This window comes from Curcuma longa, chromosome 7, assembly GCF_044706935.1.
Source record: "Curcuma longa cultivar G26 ecotype Majalengka, Jawa Barat chromosome 7, ITB_CL_G26_1.1, whole genome shotgun sequence".
In the NCBI taxonomy this organism is placed as follows: Eukaryota; Viridiplantae; Streptophyta; class Magnoliopsida; order Zingiberales; family Zingiberaceae; genus Curcuma; species Curcuma longa.
The window spans coordinates 11,463,515-11,485,478 of record NC_133867.1 but is presented as its reverse complement, the minus strand read 5'-3'; the positions used below and the strand labels follow the sequence as shown (position 1 = coordinate 11,485,478).

At 34.8% G+C, this 21,964-nt stretch overlaps 1 protein-coding gene and 1 pseudogene across 1 annotated transcript in view; one reads left to right on the top strand and one right to left on the bottom strand.

Annotated features, from left to right (window-relative positions):
- The first annotated feature begins 8,099 nt into the window (after positions 1 to 8,099).
- On the top strand, positions 8,100 to 9,528 carry LOC141831474 (uncharacterized; annotated as a pseudogene).
- Positions 9,529 to 12,606: 3,078 nt separating this feature from the next.
- LOC141832638 (ABC transporter G family member 31-like) overlaps positions 12,607 to 21,964 on the bottom strand; it is a 37,565-nt gene continuing 28,207 nt past the window's right edge. The window contains exons 6-7 of the mRNA XM_074720103.1: positions 21,801 to 21,945; positions 12,607 to 12,941 (exon numbers count right to left, since the gene is read on the bottom strand). Of these exons, the coding sequence (XP_074576204.1) occupies positions 12,607 to 12,941; positions 21,801 to 21,945 (480 nt within the window). The remainder of the gene's footprint in view (positions 12,942 to 21,800; positions 21,946 to 21,964) is intronic.

Below are 21,964 nucleotides of genomic sequence, written 5' to 3'. Positions count from 1 at the left end.
ACTTTTTTTAAATAATTAAAATTTTTAGAATTATTTACAAAATTTTAAAATTATTTATAAATTTTTAGAATTATTTCAAATATTTTGAATATTTTTTAGAAATTTTAATTTATTTTTATTTTAAAAAACAATTTAAAGTTTTATTTTGAATAAATTCTTATTACGAAATTAAAAATATTAATTAGAATATTTTTATTTTTTATATTTTAATAAAAATAATTAAAAAATAAAATTTATATTATAATTATATTAGTTGATTAACCATTTATATAATTATAATTTATATAGTAATTAATTATTAATTAGAAATTATATATATAATTTAAATAATTTTTATAAAAAACTTTTAATTATAATTTATAAAATTTTATTTTATTTTAATATAATAAATTTAATTAAAATTATTATATTAAATTAATAAGATAATCTTATTAGACTTTAATAAAGCCTATTTAAATTACTTCAACTATAAATGAGAGTTGATTAAGATTATTAATTTAATTAAACCAAAATTCACCGCTCCTGTTCCGCGCCCGCGCGACACTGCGCCTACGCGACGCCTCCAAAGGCATTGCACAAGCCCAACGACACCTCTAGAGGAGTCGCGCGGGACTGGCGATGCCTCCGGACGCATTGCACGACGGTTGGAACCCCTTTGGGTGAGTCGGAAGGGCTTGACGACTCCTCCATATTGAGCGCGTCGAAATAGGAGGCATGACTATATCGGTTTTGGTCCGCAGGTGAAACGAGATGTTTCGCCCGTATCGGACGAAACAGTTCGAGATTGCATTCCTTGGGTGATATTACATAAATTTTACATATAACTATAGTTTGTTATTATACATATTATGTATATCACCTAATGATTAATATAGCTCGGGAGATAGGTGTAGAACATAGTGCAGTGGTTATAGACAATAGTGTCAACTTTAAGAGAATAAATAATTATTAAAGCAAGATCTTCCTTCTAGCATTATTTTGGACCGTGTAGATTATATTGCATTGATTTAACAATGATAGACGTCAATAGACTTAAAATAGTGAAAAGCTTATAAAAATAAGAAAAATTATCAACAAAATTCCTTTATAATCATCATTGAGTTCATAAATTACGATAAAATTTATTTATGAAGAGATTCTACGACCATAAGCAAGTAGGCTTACAACTCATTTTCTCCTGTTAAATTTGTTGTCCCTAAAAAATGTCAAATTAAAGGTCATGTTCACTTTGAAGAACTAGAAAATCTCTTGGTACTCTAGAACTATTAAGGGTAGGAGGCACAAAAAATATTATATCTACTAGTTCTGAGTTAAATGACAAATTTTTATGTTTATTGAGTCTTTGTACATTGTTTCTTGCAAAGTTAACATGGACAAAAGTAATAAATAGGTAATGCCCACCATTTAATTCATGAAGCAATCGAGAAAATCAAGACACCTCTATAGTTGTCAACCAAGTATCAACATTATGTTGATATAATTACTAGGAGTGGGAGATAAGATAGCTAAATGGAAAAGATGTTTGTTTGACAAGTACATAATATTTTAATAATAAGAAAATTTTAATATCTATTATTATTAATACTATATATTTTTATTTGATGTTGTTATCTTAATTCGACATATCAATATTAATATAATGTGACAATGCAACAAATGATGATCTTCTAATGGCTTTTAGAAGTGCAGAATCAAAATTACAGCCAAATAGAAAATTAACTATTGAGGCTAATGGATTTCAAAAATGCAAAATCAAAATTATAGCAAAATAAAAAATAATTGTTGAGGCTAAGAATGACTTCAAGAAATATATGACTTTTATGTGATCTTTTTACAGTGTCATACAATAACAACAACTAAGTTTTATCTTACTAAGTGAGGTTGGCTATATGGATCTTTTTAAACAATTGAGTTTTATTCTTTACTATATCATCATTTATATTTAAATAAATTTTATCTTATTTTATTTTTGCTAACCAAGTCTTTAAAAGTCTTCCTCTTCCTCATTTGATATGCACATTTATTAGAATTTCATATTGCCTAATTGGAATATTTATTGATCGTTTAAGTACATATCCGTATCATCTTAAACATGTCTCTTGAAATTTTTTCTTAACAGGTATAACCCCGACTTTCTCTCTAATATTTTCATTTTTTATCATGTTCATTATTATATGTCTACACATCCACCTTAACATCCTTATCTCTGCAACTCTCATTTTCTGCTCATGTGCTCAAATCATAACTCAACATTCAACTCCATATTACATAGCAGATTTAATCATCATTTTGTAAAATTTTTCTTTTAAGTGTATTTTTTGATCATAAAGAACCCGACACTTTCTCCATTTCAACCATCCTACTTGTATTATATGCAAGACATTCTCTGAATCCCTCCATCCTTTTGCAAAAATAATCCAAAATGCTTAAAACTCTCAGTTACAAATAACTCGTCATCTCCTATCTTAACAATTGTTTCATTACGTCTAATATTATTAAACTTAAATTGCATGAATTCTGTTTTTACTCTACTAAGCCTAAAATCTTTCACTTTTAATATTTTCCGTCAAGATTCGAGTTTAGTATTTATTCATTCACATGTCTCATCTACCAAAATAATATCATCTAAAACTAACATGCACCGCGGTGTCGTATCTTGGATCTGTCCAGTGAAGTTATCTATGATTAATGTAAACAGATAGTGACTTAGAGCTTATCTTTGACCATCTATCTTTATGGAAAACTTCGGTCGTTTGAAGTCTTCACTCTTGTTATTACATCTTTATACATATCTTTAATTAGTTCAATATAATTATACTAACACCTCTCTTTTTTAAAATTCTCTATATAATTTCCCTTGAGATTCTATCATAACCTTTTTCTAGGTCGACGAATACTATATGCAAGTCTTACTTCTGTTCCTGATATTTTTCAATTAGTTTCTTGAGAAGATGTATAACTTTTATTGTCGACCTTCCATGCATAAATCCAAATTGATTTTTGATCACCGTTGTCTTCTTCTATAGTCTTTTTTCTATTACTCTTTCCCAAAGTTTCATGATATGACTCATTAGTTTAACACCCCTATAGTTTGCGTAATTTTGTACATCTACTTTATTTTTATATAAGAAATTTAGAGTACTTATCCTTCATTGATCAAACATTTTTTTTAATTTTCAATATCTAATTGACTAACTTTACAAGTCATTCAATATCTTGTTTCTTTAAGTACTTCCATACCTCTATCGAAATATCATTTGATCCAATTGATTTTCTATTTTACATCCCATTTAAAGCTTATTCTACTTCTAAAATTTGAATTTTATAATCAAAATTTAAATTTTAATACTCATTTGACCTACTTAAATCACTTAAATTAAGTTGGTCTTCTAAACCTCTATTAAAAAGTTGATGAAAAAAATTCTTCCATCGCTCTTTTATTTCCTCGTCATTTACTAGTATCTATTGCATTTATCTTTAATACATCTTATTTAAATAGGATCTCTTATATTTCTCTCTCTCTTGCTTTAACTATTCTATAAATATCTTTTTCCCTTTCTTTTGTATCTAAAGTTCAAAATTTTCATTCTTAGCGTCATTTACTACTTTCTTGGCCTCTTGCTTGGGTACTGTATATTTTAAAAAAAATTTCTCATTCTTACAAATATATAATACCTTATAGGTTGTTCGTTTTTCCTTCACTTTCTTCTATACTTTCTCATTCCACCATCAAGATTCTTTACTTTGTGGTACATCGTCCATATCCTTTTGACTTACAGAGTACACTCTTGATTATTATTTTTAACTTTAATACCATTTTATCCTATATCATATTCGAGTCATCGTATATGTCTCCTAATATTTGTACTCTTACCCTCTCTTTAAATATGTTTTGCTTTCCATCCTTTAACTTCCACCGCTTAATTCTAAAAGTCGGGTAATATGTTTTGCTTTCCATCCTTTAACATCCACTGCTTAATTCTAAAAGTCGAGTATATTTTCCTTACCAACGTTTAAAATCTCGACCTGTGCCGAGGTTTCGATCCTAGATCGAAACGATATGATTTTAGTATCGAATCGTACTATGTAGATATAGTTTCGATATTTTTTAAATATAAAATATATTAATAAAAAAATAAAATATTTAACATAAATATTTTTAAAATAGAAAAAATAATCTTTTAAAATAGAAAAAAATGAAAATAGATTAATTAATAAATAAAAGTTTAATTATATCTTTTGAGAATTAAAATAAATAAAATATATGATTAATTAGATAATTTTTAGGATTTAATAAAGTCTTTTTAGATTATCCCTATCATAGTTAAAAGCTAATTAAAATGATCAACCTAAGTTATAATTAAAAAAATACTCGGGACCCGTGACACCCACTCACGACGCCAGCAAGCTCACGCGACTCCGGCACCGCTGCGAGGGTTGCATAATCCCTCAAAGCGGTTGCGGGGGTCGCGCGACTCCTCCAACGAGGCCTCGAGTGCGACCCATTACGGTGGACGAGGGGGTCTAGCGACCCCTTTGGGGTTGCCGCGCGGTTGCGCGACACCTTCACTACTATTGCGGGGGTTGCGCAACCCTTCCTCTACGACCACAAGGTCGCATAAGGCCTTTCGTCTATCACGGAGCCTAATGCCGGGTCGTGCCCATGCTGATCGACGAGCGAAACAAATTGTTTTGCCCATTTCAACCGACTTAGTACGATATTTTAATCCATGTTCCTTACTATATTTAAGGCGTATATCCAACACTACTAACCTACGTTGGGTAGTTAAGTTTTCTCTAGAGATGACTTTGCAATCTTTACACATCTTTCTATCCTTCTTTCTAACCATAAAAAAGTCAATTTATAATTTATTATTCCCACTTTTGGACGTGACCAAGTGTTCTTCTCTTTTCTTAAAAAATATATTAGCTAGTATAAAGTCATATGCTATCGCAAAATCCATATAGTTTTTCTTTTTTCATTTCTTGTTTCAAACTCAAACCCTTCATGCACTCTATCATATTCCTCATTTTTCATTCCTATATGCCCATTTAGATCTCTTCCTATTAAAATTATTTCAATTAGTGGAATGTTTTGTAATACCTCATCTAGGTCGTCCCAAATCTAAATTTGATGTATTCATCTAATCCTACTTGAGGTACATATATGTTAATTACATTAATAGTTGCTCTCGCCACCACTATCTTGAGAGTTATAATCCTATCTCCTTTCTAACTACTACTATTTTATCATTTAATGAACTATCGACAATAATACCTACTCCATTTCTTATTTTACTCCTTGTGTATCATAACTTAAAATCTAAATTTTCTATCATCTTTGCTTTCTCTCCTACTCATTTTGTCTCTTATACACATGAAATATTAATTTTCTCTTAATCATCATATCTACTACCTCCATTGCTTTACCAATGAGCGTTCCTAAATTTTATGTTCCAAATTTTAGACAATTATTTTTCTTATAATATTTGTTCTTACCCAACCTATGGTATGAAAACTCTTGCATATTTAACACTACATCTAAGTTCTAATGGAAATGTAGCGATCATTGCCGAGACATTACAATCGGATCCTACAATGCATTCCTTCTAGGGAACATCCTAGCAATAGTACAATAGTCTGATGGATCAATTCATTGAACATTTGTGATGCAGGAGAATCTAAAGATTTTTATTATTAATTTTGATCATTTTTATTTTTAGTAATTTTTGAAGTTTTTGGTATTTAGAGTAGTTTTAAAAAGTTCTATTTTTTTATTTTAGGATTTGTTTTAAATCTGATTAGGATTTTTAGGATTAAGCCTATTAACAATTTTTCTTAGGATTTTATATTTGAAGTCTGTTTAGGATTTTTAGGATTTCGAGTATGTTAAGAAATTTTCCTTTTTATTAGGAATCTTTCTTTTCGAATTTGTTAAGAAAATTTTCTTTTTATGAAGAATCTTTCTTTTAGAGTTTGTTAAGAAATTTTTCTTTTTTTTAGGAATCTTTCTTATGGTTTGGGTCTATATAAACATCTTATGAGTTGATGTTTAGGGAGAAAAAGTTTTGGTTTAATAATATTTTTGGGGATGCCGTTATTTCCCTATCTCTTGTTATTCTTCTGAATTAACAGATTTTAGAAGATTGTTTCTGACGTTCACAATCGAACCAACAGATTCAATATTGCCCCCGGGATAATCGTTATCCCGTCCGGTGTCAATCGGTATCAGAGCATTGCCTGCGGAATAATCGCTATCCCGTTCGGCGTTAATTTGTCTGAAAGTCCACGCTGGCTGGTAACCTAACGTGCAATCCTCGCCCTTTTTCATTCGGACTTGGGACCGACATTGACGGGTTTATCTTTTTATAGTGTCATACAAATATAAATTGGATATTGATAAATATAAAATAATTTAATATTAGTCATTTGCAACACCTATAGAAGACTTTTAATTTTGGTCACTTATTCATCTTACAACTAAGTGGTGATTGCAATATGAGGATCCACCTTACTCTAAAAAAGATTGTAGTATAGATTTTCTAGCAAATGAAACTTGTAAATGATTACTAGGGAAATTGGAAAACTTCCCTCTTTATTCATATGAAAGTGTAATATCCTATATCTTATCGTCACTTGGAAAAGATGGAGTATATTCACTATGATATGCATCTTGAATTAAGGGTCATAATAGAAGAAAAACATACAAAAGGTCCGATAATATAGACCCATTTGATATTGGATTTTTATGGGAGTGATTTAATGATGGTCAAGCATTCTTACCTAATGAATCAGGAGATACACCATGACCATCTCAATTTCTTACCCAACAAATTAAAATGGTGCAAGCTAGAAAAGATGTTAAGAGGAAGATGATGATGAAACTTCTGTTGTGAGAAGCAGGGGTAGATAGGTCTTTTCTTCTTATGGTATTAGGGTTATGTTGGTTATATAAACCCTGTACATGTGTTCCTTTTTTTGAATTAAGATAATTTAACATGGTATCAGAGCAGGTTTTTCCAAAACCCTAAGTTTTTCTCCGCCGCCTGCCGCAACCGGCCTCGCTTCTTTTCTTTTCGACTGTTGCGACGCATCGCCTCGAATTTTTTTTCTCTCCTCTTCCGAAGCGCTGCACGCCCGAGCCTCTTTCCTCCGCAGCCATCGCCTCCAGCTTTCCTCTTCCGAAGCACTGCACAACCACGCGTGCGACTCCGCCGCCTTCTCTGCCCGACGCCGTCGCCCGCTACTTGGAGACGCCCGCCGCTGCCGTCCTCTGCTTCGGTCGGAGAAGAAAGAGAGCCCGAGCGGCGCCGCCCTAGCCATCAACTCCTCTTCTTCCTCCTCATTGCCGCCGCCGTCGCTCGCCCCGTTCAGCAACGCCGCCTTCTTCTCTGCGCACGCGACGTCTGTGCCGCGACCGTCGACGCCTCTTCCCAACCTGCCTCCTGCTGCGCCGTTCGTCCAGTCTCGAGCCCGCAGTTTTTCTCAGGAGCTCGCCGTTTGCTCCTTCCGCCTCCTGCTGCGCCGACAACCTTTCTTTTCTCCTGCGACGCCGACCTCCTGCTGCGCCATCCAAACTGTTGTTTCTCAAACAGTGAGAGAGGCTAGAGTGTGGTGCTGTTCCGGAAGGCTTGCTGTCGCTGGAGAGGAGACCATCCTCTGGTCCGCTACTGCTGCCGGCCAAGGGGTTGCTGCCGGAGTTCGCGAAGTTGCCGGAGCTGTTTACTGCCGGAGTTTCTCGACGCGACGGGAAGAAGAGTCAGCTCGAACAACAGAGAAGTTGTTTCTACACAGCTGCCTAGTTGTGGTTCTTGCTTCTGCCCGATCCCGAGAAATCTTCTCACGATTTTTTTTTGCCCGAAAATCTGTGCTCTCTTGTTCTGCAGCCCTAGGCTGCACCTTCTGATTCCCAAAAAAAAAAAAAAAAAAAACTTTACTGGCCTAAGCATCTTCTTTGCTTGGAACTTTGTGACAACATCTTTATTTTATGGCGGACATCTCTGGAGAAACTTCTGGTATTTCTGCAGATCCCTTGACTTCTTCTGGACAGGTACAACCTTTTTTCACAATGCCAGGAAATGGAGGATCCGGTCTTCAGATAACCTCAGAAAAATTGACAGAGACAAATTATGCATCTTGGGCAGTTGCTGTTGAACTTTATGTTGAAGGTCATGATAAACTTGATGTTCTTCATGGTACTAAAGTGAAACCAGATGAAAAAGACCCAAACTTTCGTATTTGGAGGCGTGACAATATTCAGTTGATGACTTGGATACTCAATTCTGTCAGTTCTGGCATCAAACAGGTCATTCTTCATAATAAAACAGCTTTTGACATGTGGAAGACACTGGAGCAAATGTACGGACGCAAGCATGACATGTTGCGTACTTATCAGCTAAGTAGTCAAATTTTTAAACTTGATCAAGGTTCTATGTCTGTCACCAATTATTTTGCTGCTCTGAAGGGGTTGTGGGATGAGTTTGACTATTACAGGATGGAGATTGGATTTCCACTGATGATCACCAGAGATATTTAAAACTTCTGGAGAAGGACAGAATTATTAAGTTTCTAGATGGGCTTAATGCAGAGTTTGAGAGTTTAAAAGGACAAATTCTTAGTCTTGATCCTACTCCCTCTCTAGAACAAGTTTATTACAAAGTTCTCAGTGAGGAGGGCAGGAAAAGGACCATGAGCAACAAGGGTATTTCTGCTACCAGCACTCCAATTGGGGAGACTTCTGCTCTTATCAGTTCTACAAACAAGTCCAAGCCTGGGGGAACTAAAGGAAGAGGTGATAAATTTTGTCGGCACTGCAAGAGGACTAATCATGATTCAGATTTTTGTTGGGAGAAATATCCAGAGAAGAAACCTGACAAATTCAAACATGGTGACAAGAAGGCCCCTAGTCGTGGGAATGTTGCTGTCAAGAAATTAGTGGAGGGGGAGACTGCTGGTTCCTCTGTGTCTTCTTCTGTTGGGTTGTCCTCTACTGACATTGCTAACCTTCAGCACCTTCTCTCGCGGCTTCAGGCTTCATCTTCTGCCTCTACCCCTCCATCTCAAGCGCACACAGGTATCCGTGGCTTGGGATTGAGTGTTGCTGGTTCAAGCTCTTATAGCCCTTGGGTCATTGACTCAGGAGCTACAGATCATATGACAAACATTGCTAACTCCTTCATTTCCTACTCTTTGTCCTCTGGGCAAGATAAAGTGACCATTGCAAATGGAACCAAGGCCACTGTTGCTGGCAAAGGTTCCATACAATTGGCAGATCATTTTATCCTATCCTCTGCTCTTCATGTTCCTTCTATTTCTCTTAATTTACTTTCTGTTAGCAGCATTACAAAACAACTTCACTGCTCAGTAACCTTTTTTCCTGATCATTGTGTCTTCCAGGATCTCGAGACCAAGCAAACGATTGGGACTGGCCGTGAAGTAGGAGGTCTTTATTACTATCAGCTTGGAACAGCCTCTGCTCTGAAATCTACAGCACAGTGTTTGGAGAATAAACATCAAGATATCCTCTTATGGCATTCCCGGTTGGGACATTTATCCTTTAGGTCTTTGAAAGTTTTATTTCCTAGTCTTTTCTCATCAATTTCTTTTGAGTCACTTCAGTGTGAAGTCTGTCAGTTATCAAAACATTGTAGAACTCAATTTTCTGAGTCCATAAATAAAAGTTCTTCTCCATTTGATCTTGTTCATTCTGATGTGTGGGGGCCCTCTCCTGTGACTTCTTTGGATGGCTATCGATATTTTCTCTCTTTTATTGATGATTACACCCATTGTACATGGCTTTATTTGATGAAAAGCAGAGAAGAAGTTCCTCGACTCATTCAAACTTTTTGTCAAATGGTAGAAACTCAATTTCATACAAGAGTAAAGACTTTACGTTCTGATAATGCCCGTGAGTACTTTGCTCAGTCTCTAAATACTTTCCTTGAGGATTCAGGAATTCTTCATGAGTCATCCTGTCCCTACACACCACAACAGAATGGAGTGGCTGAAAGAAAAAATCGTCATATCCTTGAAACAGCCCGTGCACTATTATTTCAACGCCACTTACCTAAATTTTTCTGGGCTGATGCTGTCCTTGCCGCTGCCTATATCATCAATAGATTGCCATCCAAAGGTCTCGGGTATCGGTGCCCTCTCACTATTCTTCGTCCTGGCACCACGTTGTTCTCCCTTACACCTCGAGTTTTTGGTTCTCTCTGCTTTATTCATGTTCTTGGTCCCAAGTCCTCAAAACTTGATCCTCGTTCTATACGGGGAGTTTTTCTAGGATATTCCACTTGTCAGAAAGGTTACAAGTGCTTTGATCCTATTACTAGGACGAGATATGTTTTGAAAGATGTTACCTTTTTTGAGTCCGAGTCTTATTATTCTCTTCAGCCTCATCCTCAGGGGGAGCATATTACCTCTTCTGTGTCTCCTTGTGTACCTCAAGTGGTCTCATCTCCTCCTTGTGTACCTGAAGTAGTCCCATCTCCTCCTGAAGTAGTCCATCTCCTATTCCAGTGGATGCCATGGAAAATACATTACTGGGCTCGCAGTCTTCACAGGAAATTATCACTTACAAGCGACGAAGACACAAGCAAGGACCTACTACTGACCGGCTAGTCGAATCAGATGCTCTGGCTCTTGATTCCTTGGAGCAGTCATTAAATATGAATGAGCTGAACCTTCCTGTTGCTGTTAGGAAGGGGGTCAGGTCATGTACTCAACATCCTATCTCCAATCACGTTTCTTACTCTCGTTTGTCTTCTTCATATCATGCTTTTGTTTCACAGTTATCAAGTCATGCTATACCTTCTTCTTATTATGAAGCTGTAAAGGATGCTAGGTGGCTGGAAGCAATGAATGAAGAGATAGAGGCTCTTAACAGGAATGGTACTTGGGAATTAGTTGATCCTCCAAAGGGGAAGAACTTGGTTGGTTCTAAATGGGTCTATACTATCAAGTATAATTCAGAGGGTGAAGTGATCAGATATAAAGCCAGACTTGTTGCCAAGGGATTCACTCAAACATATGGGGTGGATTACTTGGAGACTTTTGCTCCAGTTGCAAAACTGAATTCGGTCAGAGTAATTATTTCTCTTGCTGCTCAATATGATTGGCCTCTATTTCAGCTAGATGTTAAAAATGCATTTTTGAATGGTGACCTTCATGAAGAAGTCTACATGTTACCACCTCCTGGAATCGAAACAAAAGGAAAAATTTGCAGGCTAAGAAAAGCTTTGTATGGGCTTAAACAATCTCCCAGAGCATGGTTTGATAGGTTTTGCAAAGCCATGATATTGTTTGGCTTTAAACAAGGAAATGCTGATCATACACTTTTTGTTAAAAAGAAAGAGGGCAGAACTACCATTCTCTTGGTTTATGTTGATGACATGATAGTTACAGGTGATGACGAAGCTGAAATCCAGGCTCTTAAGTCCAAGTTAACATCAGAATTTGAAATTAAAGATCTTGGACTATTGAGGTACTTCCTTGGTATTGAAGTTGCTCGATCTCAAGAAGGAATTTATATGTGTCAGAGAAAGTATGTGTTGGATTTACTCAAGGAGACAGGGAAGTTGGGTTGTCGACCAGCATCTACTCCTATAGAAGTAAATCATGATCTTACTAGTTCTAATGGGGAAGATCTTACAAGTCTGGAAAAGGGAACGTATCAAAGGTTGGTTGGAAAATTACTATATTTGTCTATGACTAGGCCTGACATCACCTATGCTGTTAGTGTGGTGAGCCAGTACATGCATGCTCCTAAAACTGTCCATATGAAGGCTGTTGACAGGATTTTAAGGTACTTGAAGTCATGTCCCGGAAAAGGCTTGCTGTTCAAAGGAGGTGGTAATCTGAAAGTGGAATGTTATTCTGATGCAGATTGGGCTGGTTCTCGAGATGATAGAAGGTCCACTTCTGGCTATTGCACTTTTTTGGGAGGAAACCTGGTAACTTGGAGAAGTAAGAAACAAAATGTTTGTGCACGGTCCAGTGCTGAAGCAGAATATCGAGCCATGGCACATGGTCTTGCAGAAATATTGTGGTTGTGTTTTTTGTTGGAAGACATGGGATTAAAAGCAGAATTACCCCTCAAGCTATATTGTGACAACAAGGCTGCAATCAATATTGCAAATAATCCAGTACAACATGATCGGACTAAACACATCGAGATTGATCGCCACTTTATTCGGGAGAGACTTGATTCCGGAGAATTATGTTTGCCTTATGTCAAATCTGAGGACCAACTTGCTGATATGTTTACGAAGGCTATACCCCAAGCTATGTTTAATTCTGTTCTTAGCAAGTTGAACATGTTTGATATATATGTTCAACTTGAGGGGGAGTGTTGTGAGAAGCAGGGGTAGATAGGTCTTTTCTTCTTATGGTATTAGGGTTATGCTGGTTATATAAACCCTGTACATGTGTTCTTTTTTTTTTTTGATTAAGATAGTTTTAACAATTCCATATTCAGATTCACTAAACTTCTGAGCAATCTTTGAAGCAGGAATAAAAACATATGGCTTTGTTTTGTCAGACCAGTATTGTTCCTGATCCTTTCTAGAACAGACCTGCCAAACAAATCAATAAGTAAAAGAAATTTCAATACATAAAGGGGACAGAGTCGAAGATTACCTCCTGTAGAAAATCTGCCACTCCTTTACGAGACGGTATTGTAAATCCAATTGTTTGAAAGAACTCCAAACTTTTTTCTATTGGACCTTGATAGATTATATGGCCTTCTGACAGCAATATTAAATCATCAAAAAGCTCAAATGTCTCAGGGGCTGGTTGCAGGAGAGACACAAGCACAGTGGCCTCCATTTGATGAACAAAGTTCAACATGCATTTTACAATCTGAAATGTCGTGGAGCTGTCAAGTCCTGTTGAAATTTCATCCATAAAAAGTGTTTTTCTTGGCCCCACTATCATTTCTCCTGCATTGCAAGGGGGAAAGGAATAGCATTATTCTTCAACAGCTAATGAATGGCAAAGCAATCCTCCTCTAAAATATGAAAGTTCAATGCAAAAGATGTCTTACTGGGCAACAACAATTGATAAGATTTTGAGTAGTTCTAGTATAACAAGGCTTGTCTTTGCATATATAAAAAAAATCAAAGAAAAATACTGCTGAATGAAAAGAATGGTAGAGGGTCTGCAAATGAGCTTACCAAGTAATGCAACACAATCACTTTGATACCAAATTAATGCAACATAAGGATAAGTAATCCCACTTAGAAATAACAAGTCTCTCACAACGAACAAAACACACAAAGGATTTTTATCAAGAGAAGGATATTTAACATGAGGAGAATGAAGTCCCTTTTTGAATTCAACTAACATAAAATTAGAGTTATCAGACGAGCCGGCCCGTGGTGGGGCGGTCATTTGACGGACCAAGGTGGGTCGGCCAACCATCCTAACAGACTGAGAAATCTCCAACCCAACTCAACCCACAGTGGGTTGCGAGTTAGGTAGCCCACCAAAAAATAAAAATAGAAAAATCACTAGAATTCATTAAATTAGATCATTTTATAAATAAACATTTCTAAAAAAATGCCTAATAAAATTCTAATTCTTGATTTCACACTTACACATATTAGCTAAAGCAATTGATACAAAAAATTCACAACTTTCACTACAAAAATGTATATATCACCGTAATCCATAACCCAATTTTGGAAAATAGAAATCCCCTCTCAACCCGTAGGCCAACTTGAGAGCCCCCTTGGACCCGTAACCTATGTAGGTTGGTTGGCCGTCCAAGTTTAAATGGGTTGATAAAATTTCAACTCAACCCTCTTAAATTGTTTGGCGAGGCAGGCCAACCCAACAGACTCAATCCAAATTGACAACTCTATATAAAATTGGCATATTCTAGGGAAAAAATAATTGTATACCTAAAAGGACTCAATCAAACTTGAAATAAATCACCTATTTAATAACCAAATTAAAAAACTAGTAGAATTAAGTGATTATCCTAAATAGTATAATCTTCCAAACTAAAAATTTATGAAGTCTAAAATTTGTAAGAAATGAATTCCTAGTTTGCATTTTTCTCCCATGGCTAGAATTTGACTCTAAGTAAGTTTTAAGAATTCTTCTTAGGTCGTGATTTCCACACATAAGGAATGATTGTGTCAATTTGTTCAGCATGCTTTCTTCATTATCTTTCTTTGGTCTTTCCTTTCAATTAGTAAGGAACTCTTATTTCTTTTTCTTAGTTCTTAAGAAATTAATCCTTGACTTTCTTCTCTTCCTTTTTCGTTTCCTTTTCGAACAAATAAAGAACGTTGCAACTGAACACAGGGTTAGAATGATGTTTGCATCTCAATAGTATTATGGAATATGTAAGCAACTTTACTAATGAATCCATATATTCAAATACTGTGTCGTGTCGATTGGCGCAGGTGGAATTTTTCATTCTGCCAGTGGACCGACCGCGGCATGGTATTGCAAATGAAGCTACAACCTCGTAGAAAATGTTGTGAGGTCACAGAGTCACTGCTGTATCCACGACCTCATGACATCCTCCATTTTTAAAAAGATTTATTTATTCACTTTTCATGTCTAGTTATTTATTTTTTAATCTTTTCAAATGTATTTATTTATTATTTTTCATTTCTAACTGATAATTCAATTTCCTTCCCTTATTTTTTTCTTTTAATTTTTTTCTCCTTGATCCTTCTTCATTGTTAATTTTTTTCTCCTTGATCCTTCTTCATTCTTAATTTTTTTCTCCTTCATCCATACGCAAGGGTAAAGAAAGAGGAAGAAAACCTTTCTCTTTACCACTTTTTTTTTTTCCACTATCCATCCATGAAAAAATTCTCTTTTAAAGAATGGTTAATTTTTTCCCTCTATCTAAAGGTAAATAGAAAAAAAATACACATCTTTAAAATGGAGGAAACATGTTGTTAAAAAAAATTAAATATAATATAATTTCTAACCTTATAAAATATATTACTATTAATTAAATTATTATATATATAAATTTAGTTTAATTATAAACTGATCAAAATAAATCTAAATTAAATTCACTTTAAATCTACTTGATCTTGCCATGTCTACTTGGTAGACTTTAACTAATCCTAAATTAACTTTTACTCAATATGCATCAAATATTTTATGAGATAATATCAAAATTTGAATCCTACTTTCAACATCTCAAATATAACTCTATAGCAAGCATCTATGATAATCAAATATTAATAAAATATTTTTTAATCAATATATTTATATTTAAAAAGTATCAAAATTGTACCGACATAACACAATATTGAAACTGTATCGTTCTAATCATAAACCGAAACTTCAACACGACTCAAAATTTTAAACCTTGGATGAATCAACCAACATATAACAAAGTTAATAATGCAAGGTTGAAGTCTCAAATATCTTCTAATTAATTAGTGTATTCTCTAATTCAAAAATTGAACTAATGTTTCATAAGTTGATAAGATAAATATATATGAATAGAAACCATTTCTTATCCTAACATATTTAAATAAATTGGACAATAATGCTTTGAGACAATTATAATTTATGAATGCAAGAATATAATTACATATCACTAAAGACTTTATAATGATCCTCACTATAATTGTGTTCCTAGCATCACATGTCTCTCATGTAAACTTTGTAGAAATCTAAGTGGGATGTCAAGTAGTAAATAAGAAAATCAACTCTCTAGGATGACAAGCTTTAGAATCATGAATAATTACAAAGGAACAACTACCAACGAAATTTAATTAATTTAATTGATTTTTTAAGTTGTTAAATGGAGGTCATGCATTCTTATTCATTTTTCTAATTCCCTCTCTTGATCTCTCTAGGTAGCATGAACAAGTTATAATTTGTGAACCTAACCTACCATTTTAGTAGTATGTTGATCATTCTTCAAAGGGAATTATCACTAAGTAACATTACAATATTATTCGAATTATGGTTATGAGTATGTTTTTTAAACGGGTGAATCGGTCAAGTAAGTTAAAATGAAGTAGGGCCTTTAGTTGTCTCTATAGTAGCTGCAATTTAGGATAATCTACAAAGTCCAACAGGTGTTAGTAAGTGTAAAGTCCAACAAGTGTTGGCAAGTGAAAAGTCCAACACATGTTGGTAGTAAATGTCTAAGTAGGTTAAGGTTGATTGGATTGAGTTAGATGCTTAGCAAGTAATGAAGTCCCGACAAGTGAAGATTGACGAGATGCCAACAAATGAAAATCTTGGAGGAGTTGTCTCTAAGCAAGTGATGAAGTTCTAACAGGTTAAAGCTTAATAAATGTTGAGCAAGTGGAAGGCATAGAGGGGTGGTCTCTAAGCATGTGGAAGTCCTAGCATGTCAAGGTTAAACTAAGACTGGATAAGTGAAAGTCTTTGCAAATCAAGGTTAACTTGAGATTAGGCAAATTGAAGTCCTAGTAAGTTGAGGTTACTAATATTGGGAAAACAAGCAAGTCTTGGAGATATGGAACATGGTCTATGGGAAGTCCTAGAGGCGAGGCCTCTTTGTAAGATGAGGAAATCTTAGATGTATAGGCCTCTTGGCAAGGACACTTAAGACGAGTCAACGAGTGACTTGAAGTTTGGATTTCAGCTAGACTTACTATTGTGCGGATTTGAAGTTAAAGTTAGTTTAAGTCGAAGCTTCAATTGACTGAAGGAAGGTTTCAGTCGATTGATGGTCAACTCGATTAGCGACTCAGGCTAAATTACTAGCAATTTCTATTTGAGGATCAGTTGATTATGCAATCGACTAAAGCAAGACAGTCAACTAATTAGTCAATTGATTGTTATAATTACAAAAATCTAGAAAGAGAGTCATTGGTTGCAACAATCAGATGATTAAGATGCTATTGGAGATCAATCAACTCAAGTAGTCATTGTGATCCACACAATCAACTATATATGGGCTCCATTGACTCGGCTGATGCAATTAGTCAATTGTAGTAAGTAAACACTCAATTGATCGAGTGAATTACAGTAGGTTAAGAACTTTATAAAGAGTAGACCAGATGGAGATTTTGACAACATTAATGAGCATTTAAAGAGATAGAAAGTAACAACAAGTGAAAACATGCCAAAGAAAAGCTCCATATCATAATCCATTCTTTATGTTGTGATTTGTTTTTTCAAGCATTATAGTTCATTGCTGTTATTGTAAATGCTCAAATTGTAAAAAATTTCTTCACCTTTGGAAAATATCCAAGAAGGATAAACTATAGAGGAATTCTAAGAAGAACCCACTGAACGATCATAGGCCTTGAAGTAGAAGTTGGGAGTTTCAAATTGTAAAGCAACATTGTTCCATTTGTTCGTTTTCTTGTGTTTGTGTTTTCTATATTTCTCGTTGCGTACCATAACATTTGTAGAATCAAGCAAGACAAACAGTCAGTTATTCACCTCTCCTCTAGTCACTCATTATCAATCCTACAACATTCACTCTCTACTCTCTACTCTCTACTACTTTATAATATGATTTCTTACACTCAAAATAGTACTTAATTTCTCTATCATGCAAATAAAATATTTTGGTTTCTATTGTGCTTGTGATAATGCAGAGTTGAGTGGAGTCACGTGGGGTTAACATTTAAGGTTGCTACAGTATCGAGTGTGAATACTTATCGATGGCTTAAAGATCATGCAAACCCCATATAATCCATTAAAGGTCGTAGAGGATGTAATTGGTAAATGATAATCTAGGTTGAGAATTTATACCACGAGATATTTCATTTATTTTTGTAGCCTTGACTACCAAAAGTTGTAGGGAGTTGGAGATCACCTTTTGAAACTTAGCCAATCACATGGTTAAGTGTCACTTCGACTAAGGGGGTTTCCTAATTTGCTTCTTGTCGATGACTTATGAAGATCGTAAGATGGATAAGGAGATGTCCCAATCTATGATAGTCAATTTGATTGGTGGATTAAAGAAACAAAATGTTTCTTTTTAAGATCTAGATAGTTGCAAACTTAGTTGATTGGATGGGATCCAATTGATTGAAACACTAAATAGTAACTATGAACATTATCATTGGTTTAACTGTTTTATTTTTGTACAAGTAGACCATATTTCCAATCGAATAATCAAGTCACTTTCATCCTTTTGGAGGTGTACATTGGACCAAGGTCTGCTGTGGAGCTCAATTGGGGAAAAGTAAGCACAAAATTTCTATCATTCTATTCTCAAATTTCCAACTAACTCTGAGAGCTTGATTGATCAAAGCTTATAAATCTCTCATACACTGAAGCTCTTGTGGTAACCTTGCCTTCTCCTTTTTCTATATCAACATTCTCGAAGGAGAGTAGTGACATTTGTGGATCTCTTTGCTGTAATTATTCATTTCATTGTGAGTGTTGTGTTCCTAGGGTCTAGGAACTTATTCTTGATTTGTAAAGAGCACGATTGTAGCATGGTTGCTCTAATCCTTGCTTGGACGATGATTAGGGTTTGCTGTATTAACTAGTGCAAAGGAACTTTCAAGTGGATTTTGTTTTGGACTGTGATGTTGAGTTGGATAGTAATTATCCTGCGGGCAATATTAATTTCATTGATTGACTGCGAACACTGAAAATCAATTTTCTAAAACCTGTTATTTAAAAGAATACCAGGAAATAGGAAAATAAATGACATTGCCGAAAATATTATTATACCAAAAACTTCTTCTTAAACATCAACTAACAAGATGTTTATATAGATCTACTAACTTGTACAAAAAGGAAAGAAATCCTAATAGAAAGGAAAATTTCTTAACAGACTCGAAATCCTAAAAATTTTAAATGGACTTAAAATCCTCAAATATAAAAAAATAAAAAATTTTAAAACTACTTTGAATACCAAAACCCTAAAAATTATTAAAAATAAAATTTATCAAAAATATTCAGATCCTCCTGCATCAGTCACCCCAGGTTAAAAAAATTCGTCCTCGTGTTTCGAATAGTGTCAGATGGTCGCCCAAGAAAAAGATTCATAACTTCGTCTTGGAACTTAGGTATGTCCTGGTAACCATTGACAAATAGAAGCACTTTATTTTTCAACTCAATTAGTGTTTGCCGACTTTTTCAAAAGTCTTTCCACTACTATCAACTCTTCATTGAGGTGGGTCAACATATAAACCTCCTCAATATGATTTCTAATTGACCAGTCCTCAATAATCCTTGCACTTGCTTTTGAATCAATGTTGCAATCAAAAAATAGTACTTTCAGAAGAGGTTGCAAATTTGCAGAAGGGAGTTGCCCTGCGCCAACATTTTCCATGCAATAGCCACTAGAACTCCAAGATTTTGAACTTAAGAAAACTGACAATAGCATTTGAGTCCTGAATTTTACCTGAACTTGAACTTGATAAACGGTAACTTCTATCTGTCGAGCTCACCAGTCACCATGAAGCATAGCAATAGAAGGCAGTTTGGATCAGTAGCCTTGGGTAGGCTGGCCACCCTCGACACCTCCTCAGGATCTGAAAATTTCAAACCTAGAAGACACTTGATATGCAAGATTGAATTCTTAGGGGCAGCATTAGCAATACTAAAAAAGCACTGCTTCTCGCCAAAGCAGAAAACAACAAGAATCTCATGCTTCGATTCATTGTTCAGAACCACATCAATATCATGTTGCCTTGCTACCGCAATAATGCTACACTCGTTCCCGACATCAAACCCAACTTCATCGACTATATTATCATCATCATAAAGTACCTTGTCATATATTGGCTCGCTAGTTAATTCAGTTTCGTCTTCGTAATGTTGAATAAATTAGAATGTCAGCACGTCATAAACTGGATCACCAAATATTTCTATCTTGTCGTCGTCTCTGCATCCTAGTGTGATCAAACGATCGAGAGAGTAAGACTGGTCGTACTCGATGTTGTCAAGGTCCGCATCTTCATGGTTATCTTCACCGCCGTAGGAGGAAGGGGGATATAGAGGCGTTGCCAAGCCCTCGAAGTTGTAGGTGGTGGGGTGATTGATCCCGAATCTCTCAAAACCAAACTTGCACTATGACATCTCTCCTCGATTGAAAATTTATGATTTTTCAAAAGAGGAATAAAGGAACTTACGACTTTTACGATCTTGCGCCGCTAGATGCTAGAATAATTTTGTGACTTATTTTTGTAGATCTTGAAGTATCTCGTCAAGGGTGCTACGATCACGGTGTGATGCTTCCTTAGTCGGAACCTGCCCATCAAGACCACGACAGCGATCCATCGGATCTGAGAGCTCTGATACCAACTGACGCCGAGCGAGATAGCGATTCTCCTACAGGTAATATTGATTCCATTGATCGACTGCGAACACCAAAAATCAATATTCTAAAACTTGTTAATTCAAAAGACTATCAAGAAATAAGAAAATATAACACTGTTTAAAATATTATTAAATCAAAAACTTCTCCTTAAATATCAACTAATAAGATACTTATATAGACCCAAAACCCTAACTTATACAGAAAGGAAAAAAATCTTAATAGAAAGAAAAAATTCTAAACAAACTTAAAATTCTCAAATATAAAAAAATAAAATTTTTCAAAACTATTCTAAATACCAATAACCTTAAAATTTACTAAAAATAAAAATTATAAAAATAGTAATAAAAATCTTCGGATCCTTCTGCATCAGAATGTCACACCAATGCAACAAGGAGCATGGAGTATCCGGACTTTGATAAACTTTTACAAGTTTTTTGCTGATATTGCAGCAAAAAGTTGTGTACCTATTTAAAATTTAAGATTAAAAAAAATTATTTGATGATATATTCACATTGGTGAATGGTGTCTAGTAAGTTAGATGACAATTGATGGGGAACTCTTTTTCATTTTGTAACTAACTATTGGAAACCAAAGTGACTCAATTGATTCTCATCCAAAAAACCATTTAGATTTTGTTGTTATCTTAACATGGGCAAAAGAGTAGGAATAGTTCAGAAACTTAGGAAGAAAGATCTAGTTTTTCATTAAAAGAAAATAAGTCTAGTGAGGTGATGGTATTCAATATCAAGCTATAAAATTCTAGGCAATTACCAAATTATTTGATAAAATTAGAAACAGAGAAACTGAAAGTGGGAATAAATTAAATGTTATCATACAAATGAAAATATAGCAGTAAATGAACAAAATTTTAAATAAGAACAGTAATATGAAAATCCTTGAAAAAGGTTTTAAAGGCAAGAAACACCATCAACTAACCAACAAAAGGTACCCAGATAATATTCATATACTTCAAAGGTTGTGCCTAGCAACTACACAGACAGTAAAGGTAGTTTGTGAGGGAAAGAAGTTTAATTTCCTAAATTTTATGTTCAAGATAATAAAAAATGTTTGATTACATAGATTTATTAATCCGATTGAATGGAAGCAATATGTGAACTTATGAAGAAGCTGGAAAAAAAATTCCCAACCTCTTCCTACCCTCCCTCCATTTCAGCCCCAAGAAAACAATGAAAATAACAGCTAGGAAAACTTTCCCTAGACACTTTTCCATCCTTCGTTTCCTCCTTTGTAGGAGACTATCTGTAAAAGAGTTGATTCATAAGACCAACCCCTAATGTGAAAAATGATAACAGTTGGACAAACATTGTCCATCTCAAATGTCTTAGGATTCATTTTCTTTGCAAGTGTTACTACGATGATGGACACAGGATATTTCTTCTTCTTGAGTAACATCAACAGTGTATTTGAGGACTTCAAAATTTGCAAATGGCAAAAAAATGGACAACCAATATTGTGATAAAAGATCAACCAAATAAAACTTTAAATTCACAGCAAAATTCAGAATTATAGTATAGAAAGGAAAAGCACTTACCTGTTGTTACTCGTTTTTTTTGTCCACCTGAAACACCTCTGACCATATCGCTACCAACCATGGTATCTGAACAGACATCAAGACCCAATACCTTCAATGTATAGTCAGTTGCAAGGTTGGCTTTTCTGCCTTTAACTGAAGCAACCTGTTGAGAAACAAGATTT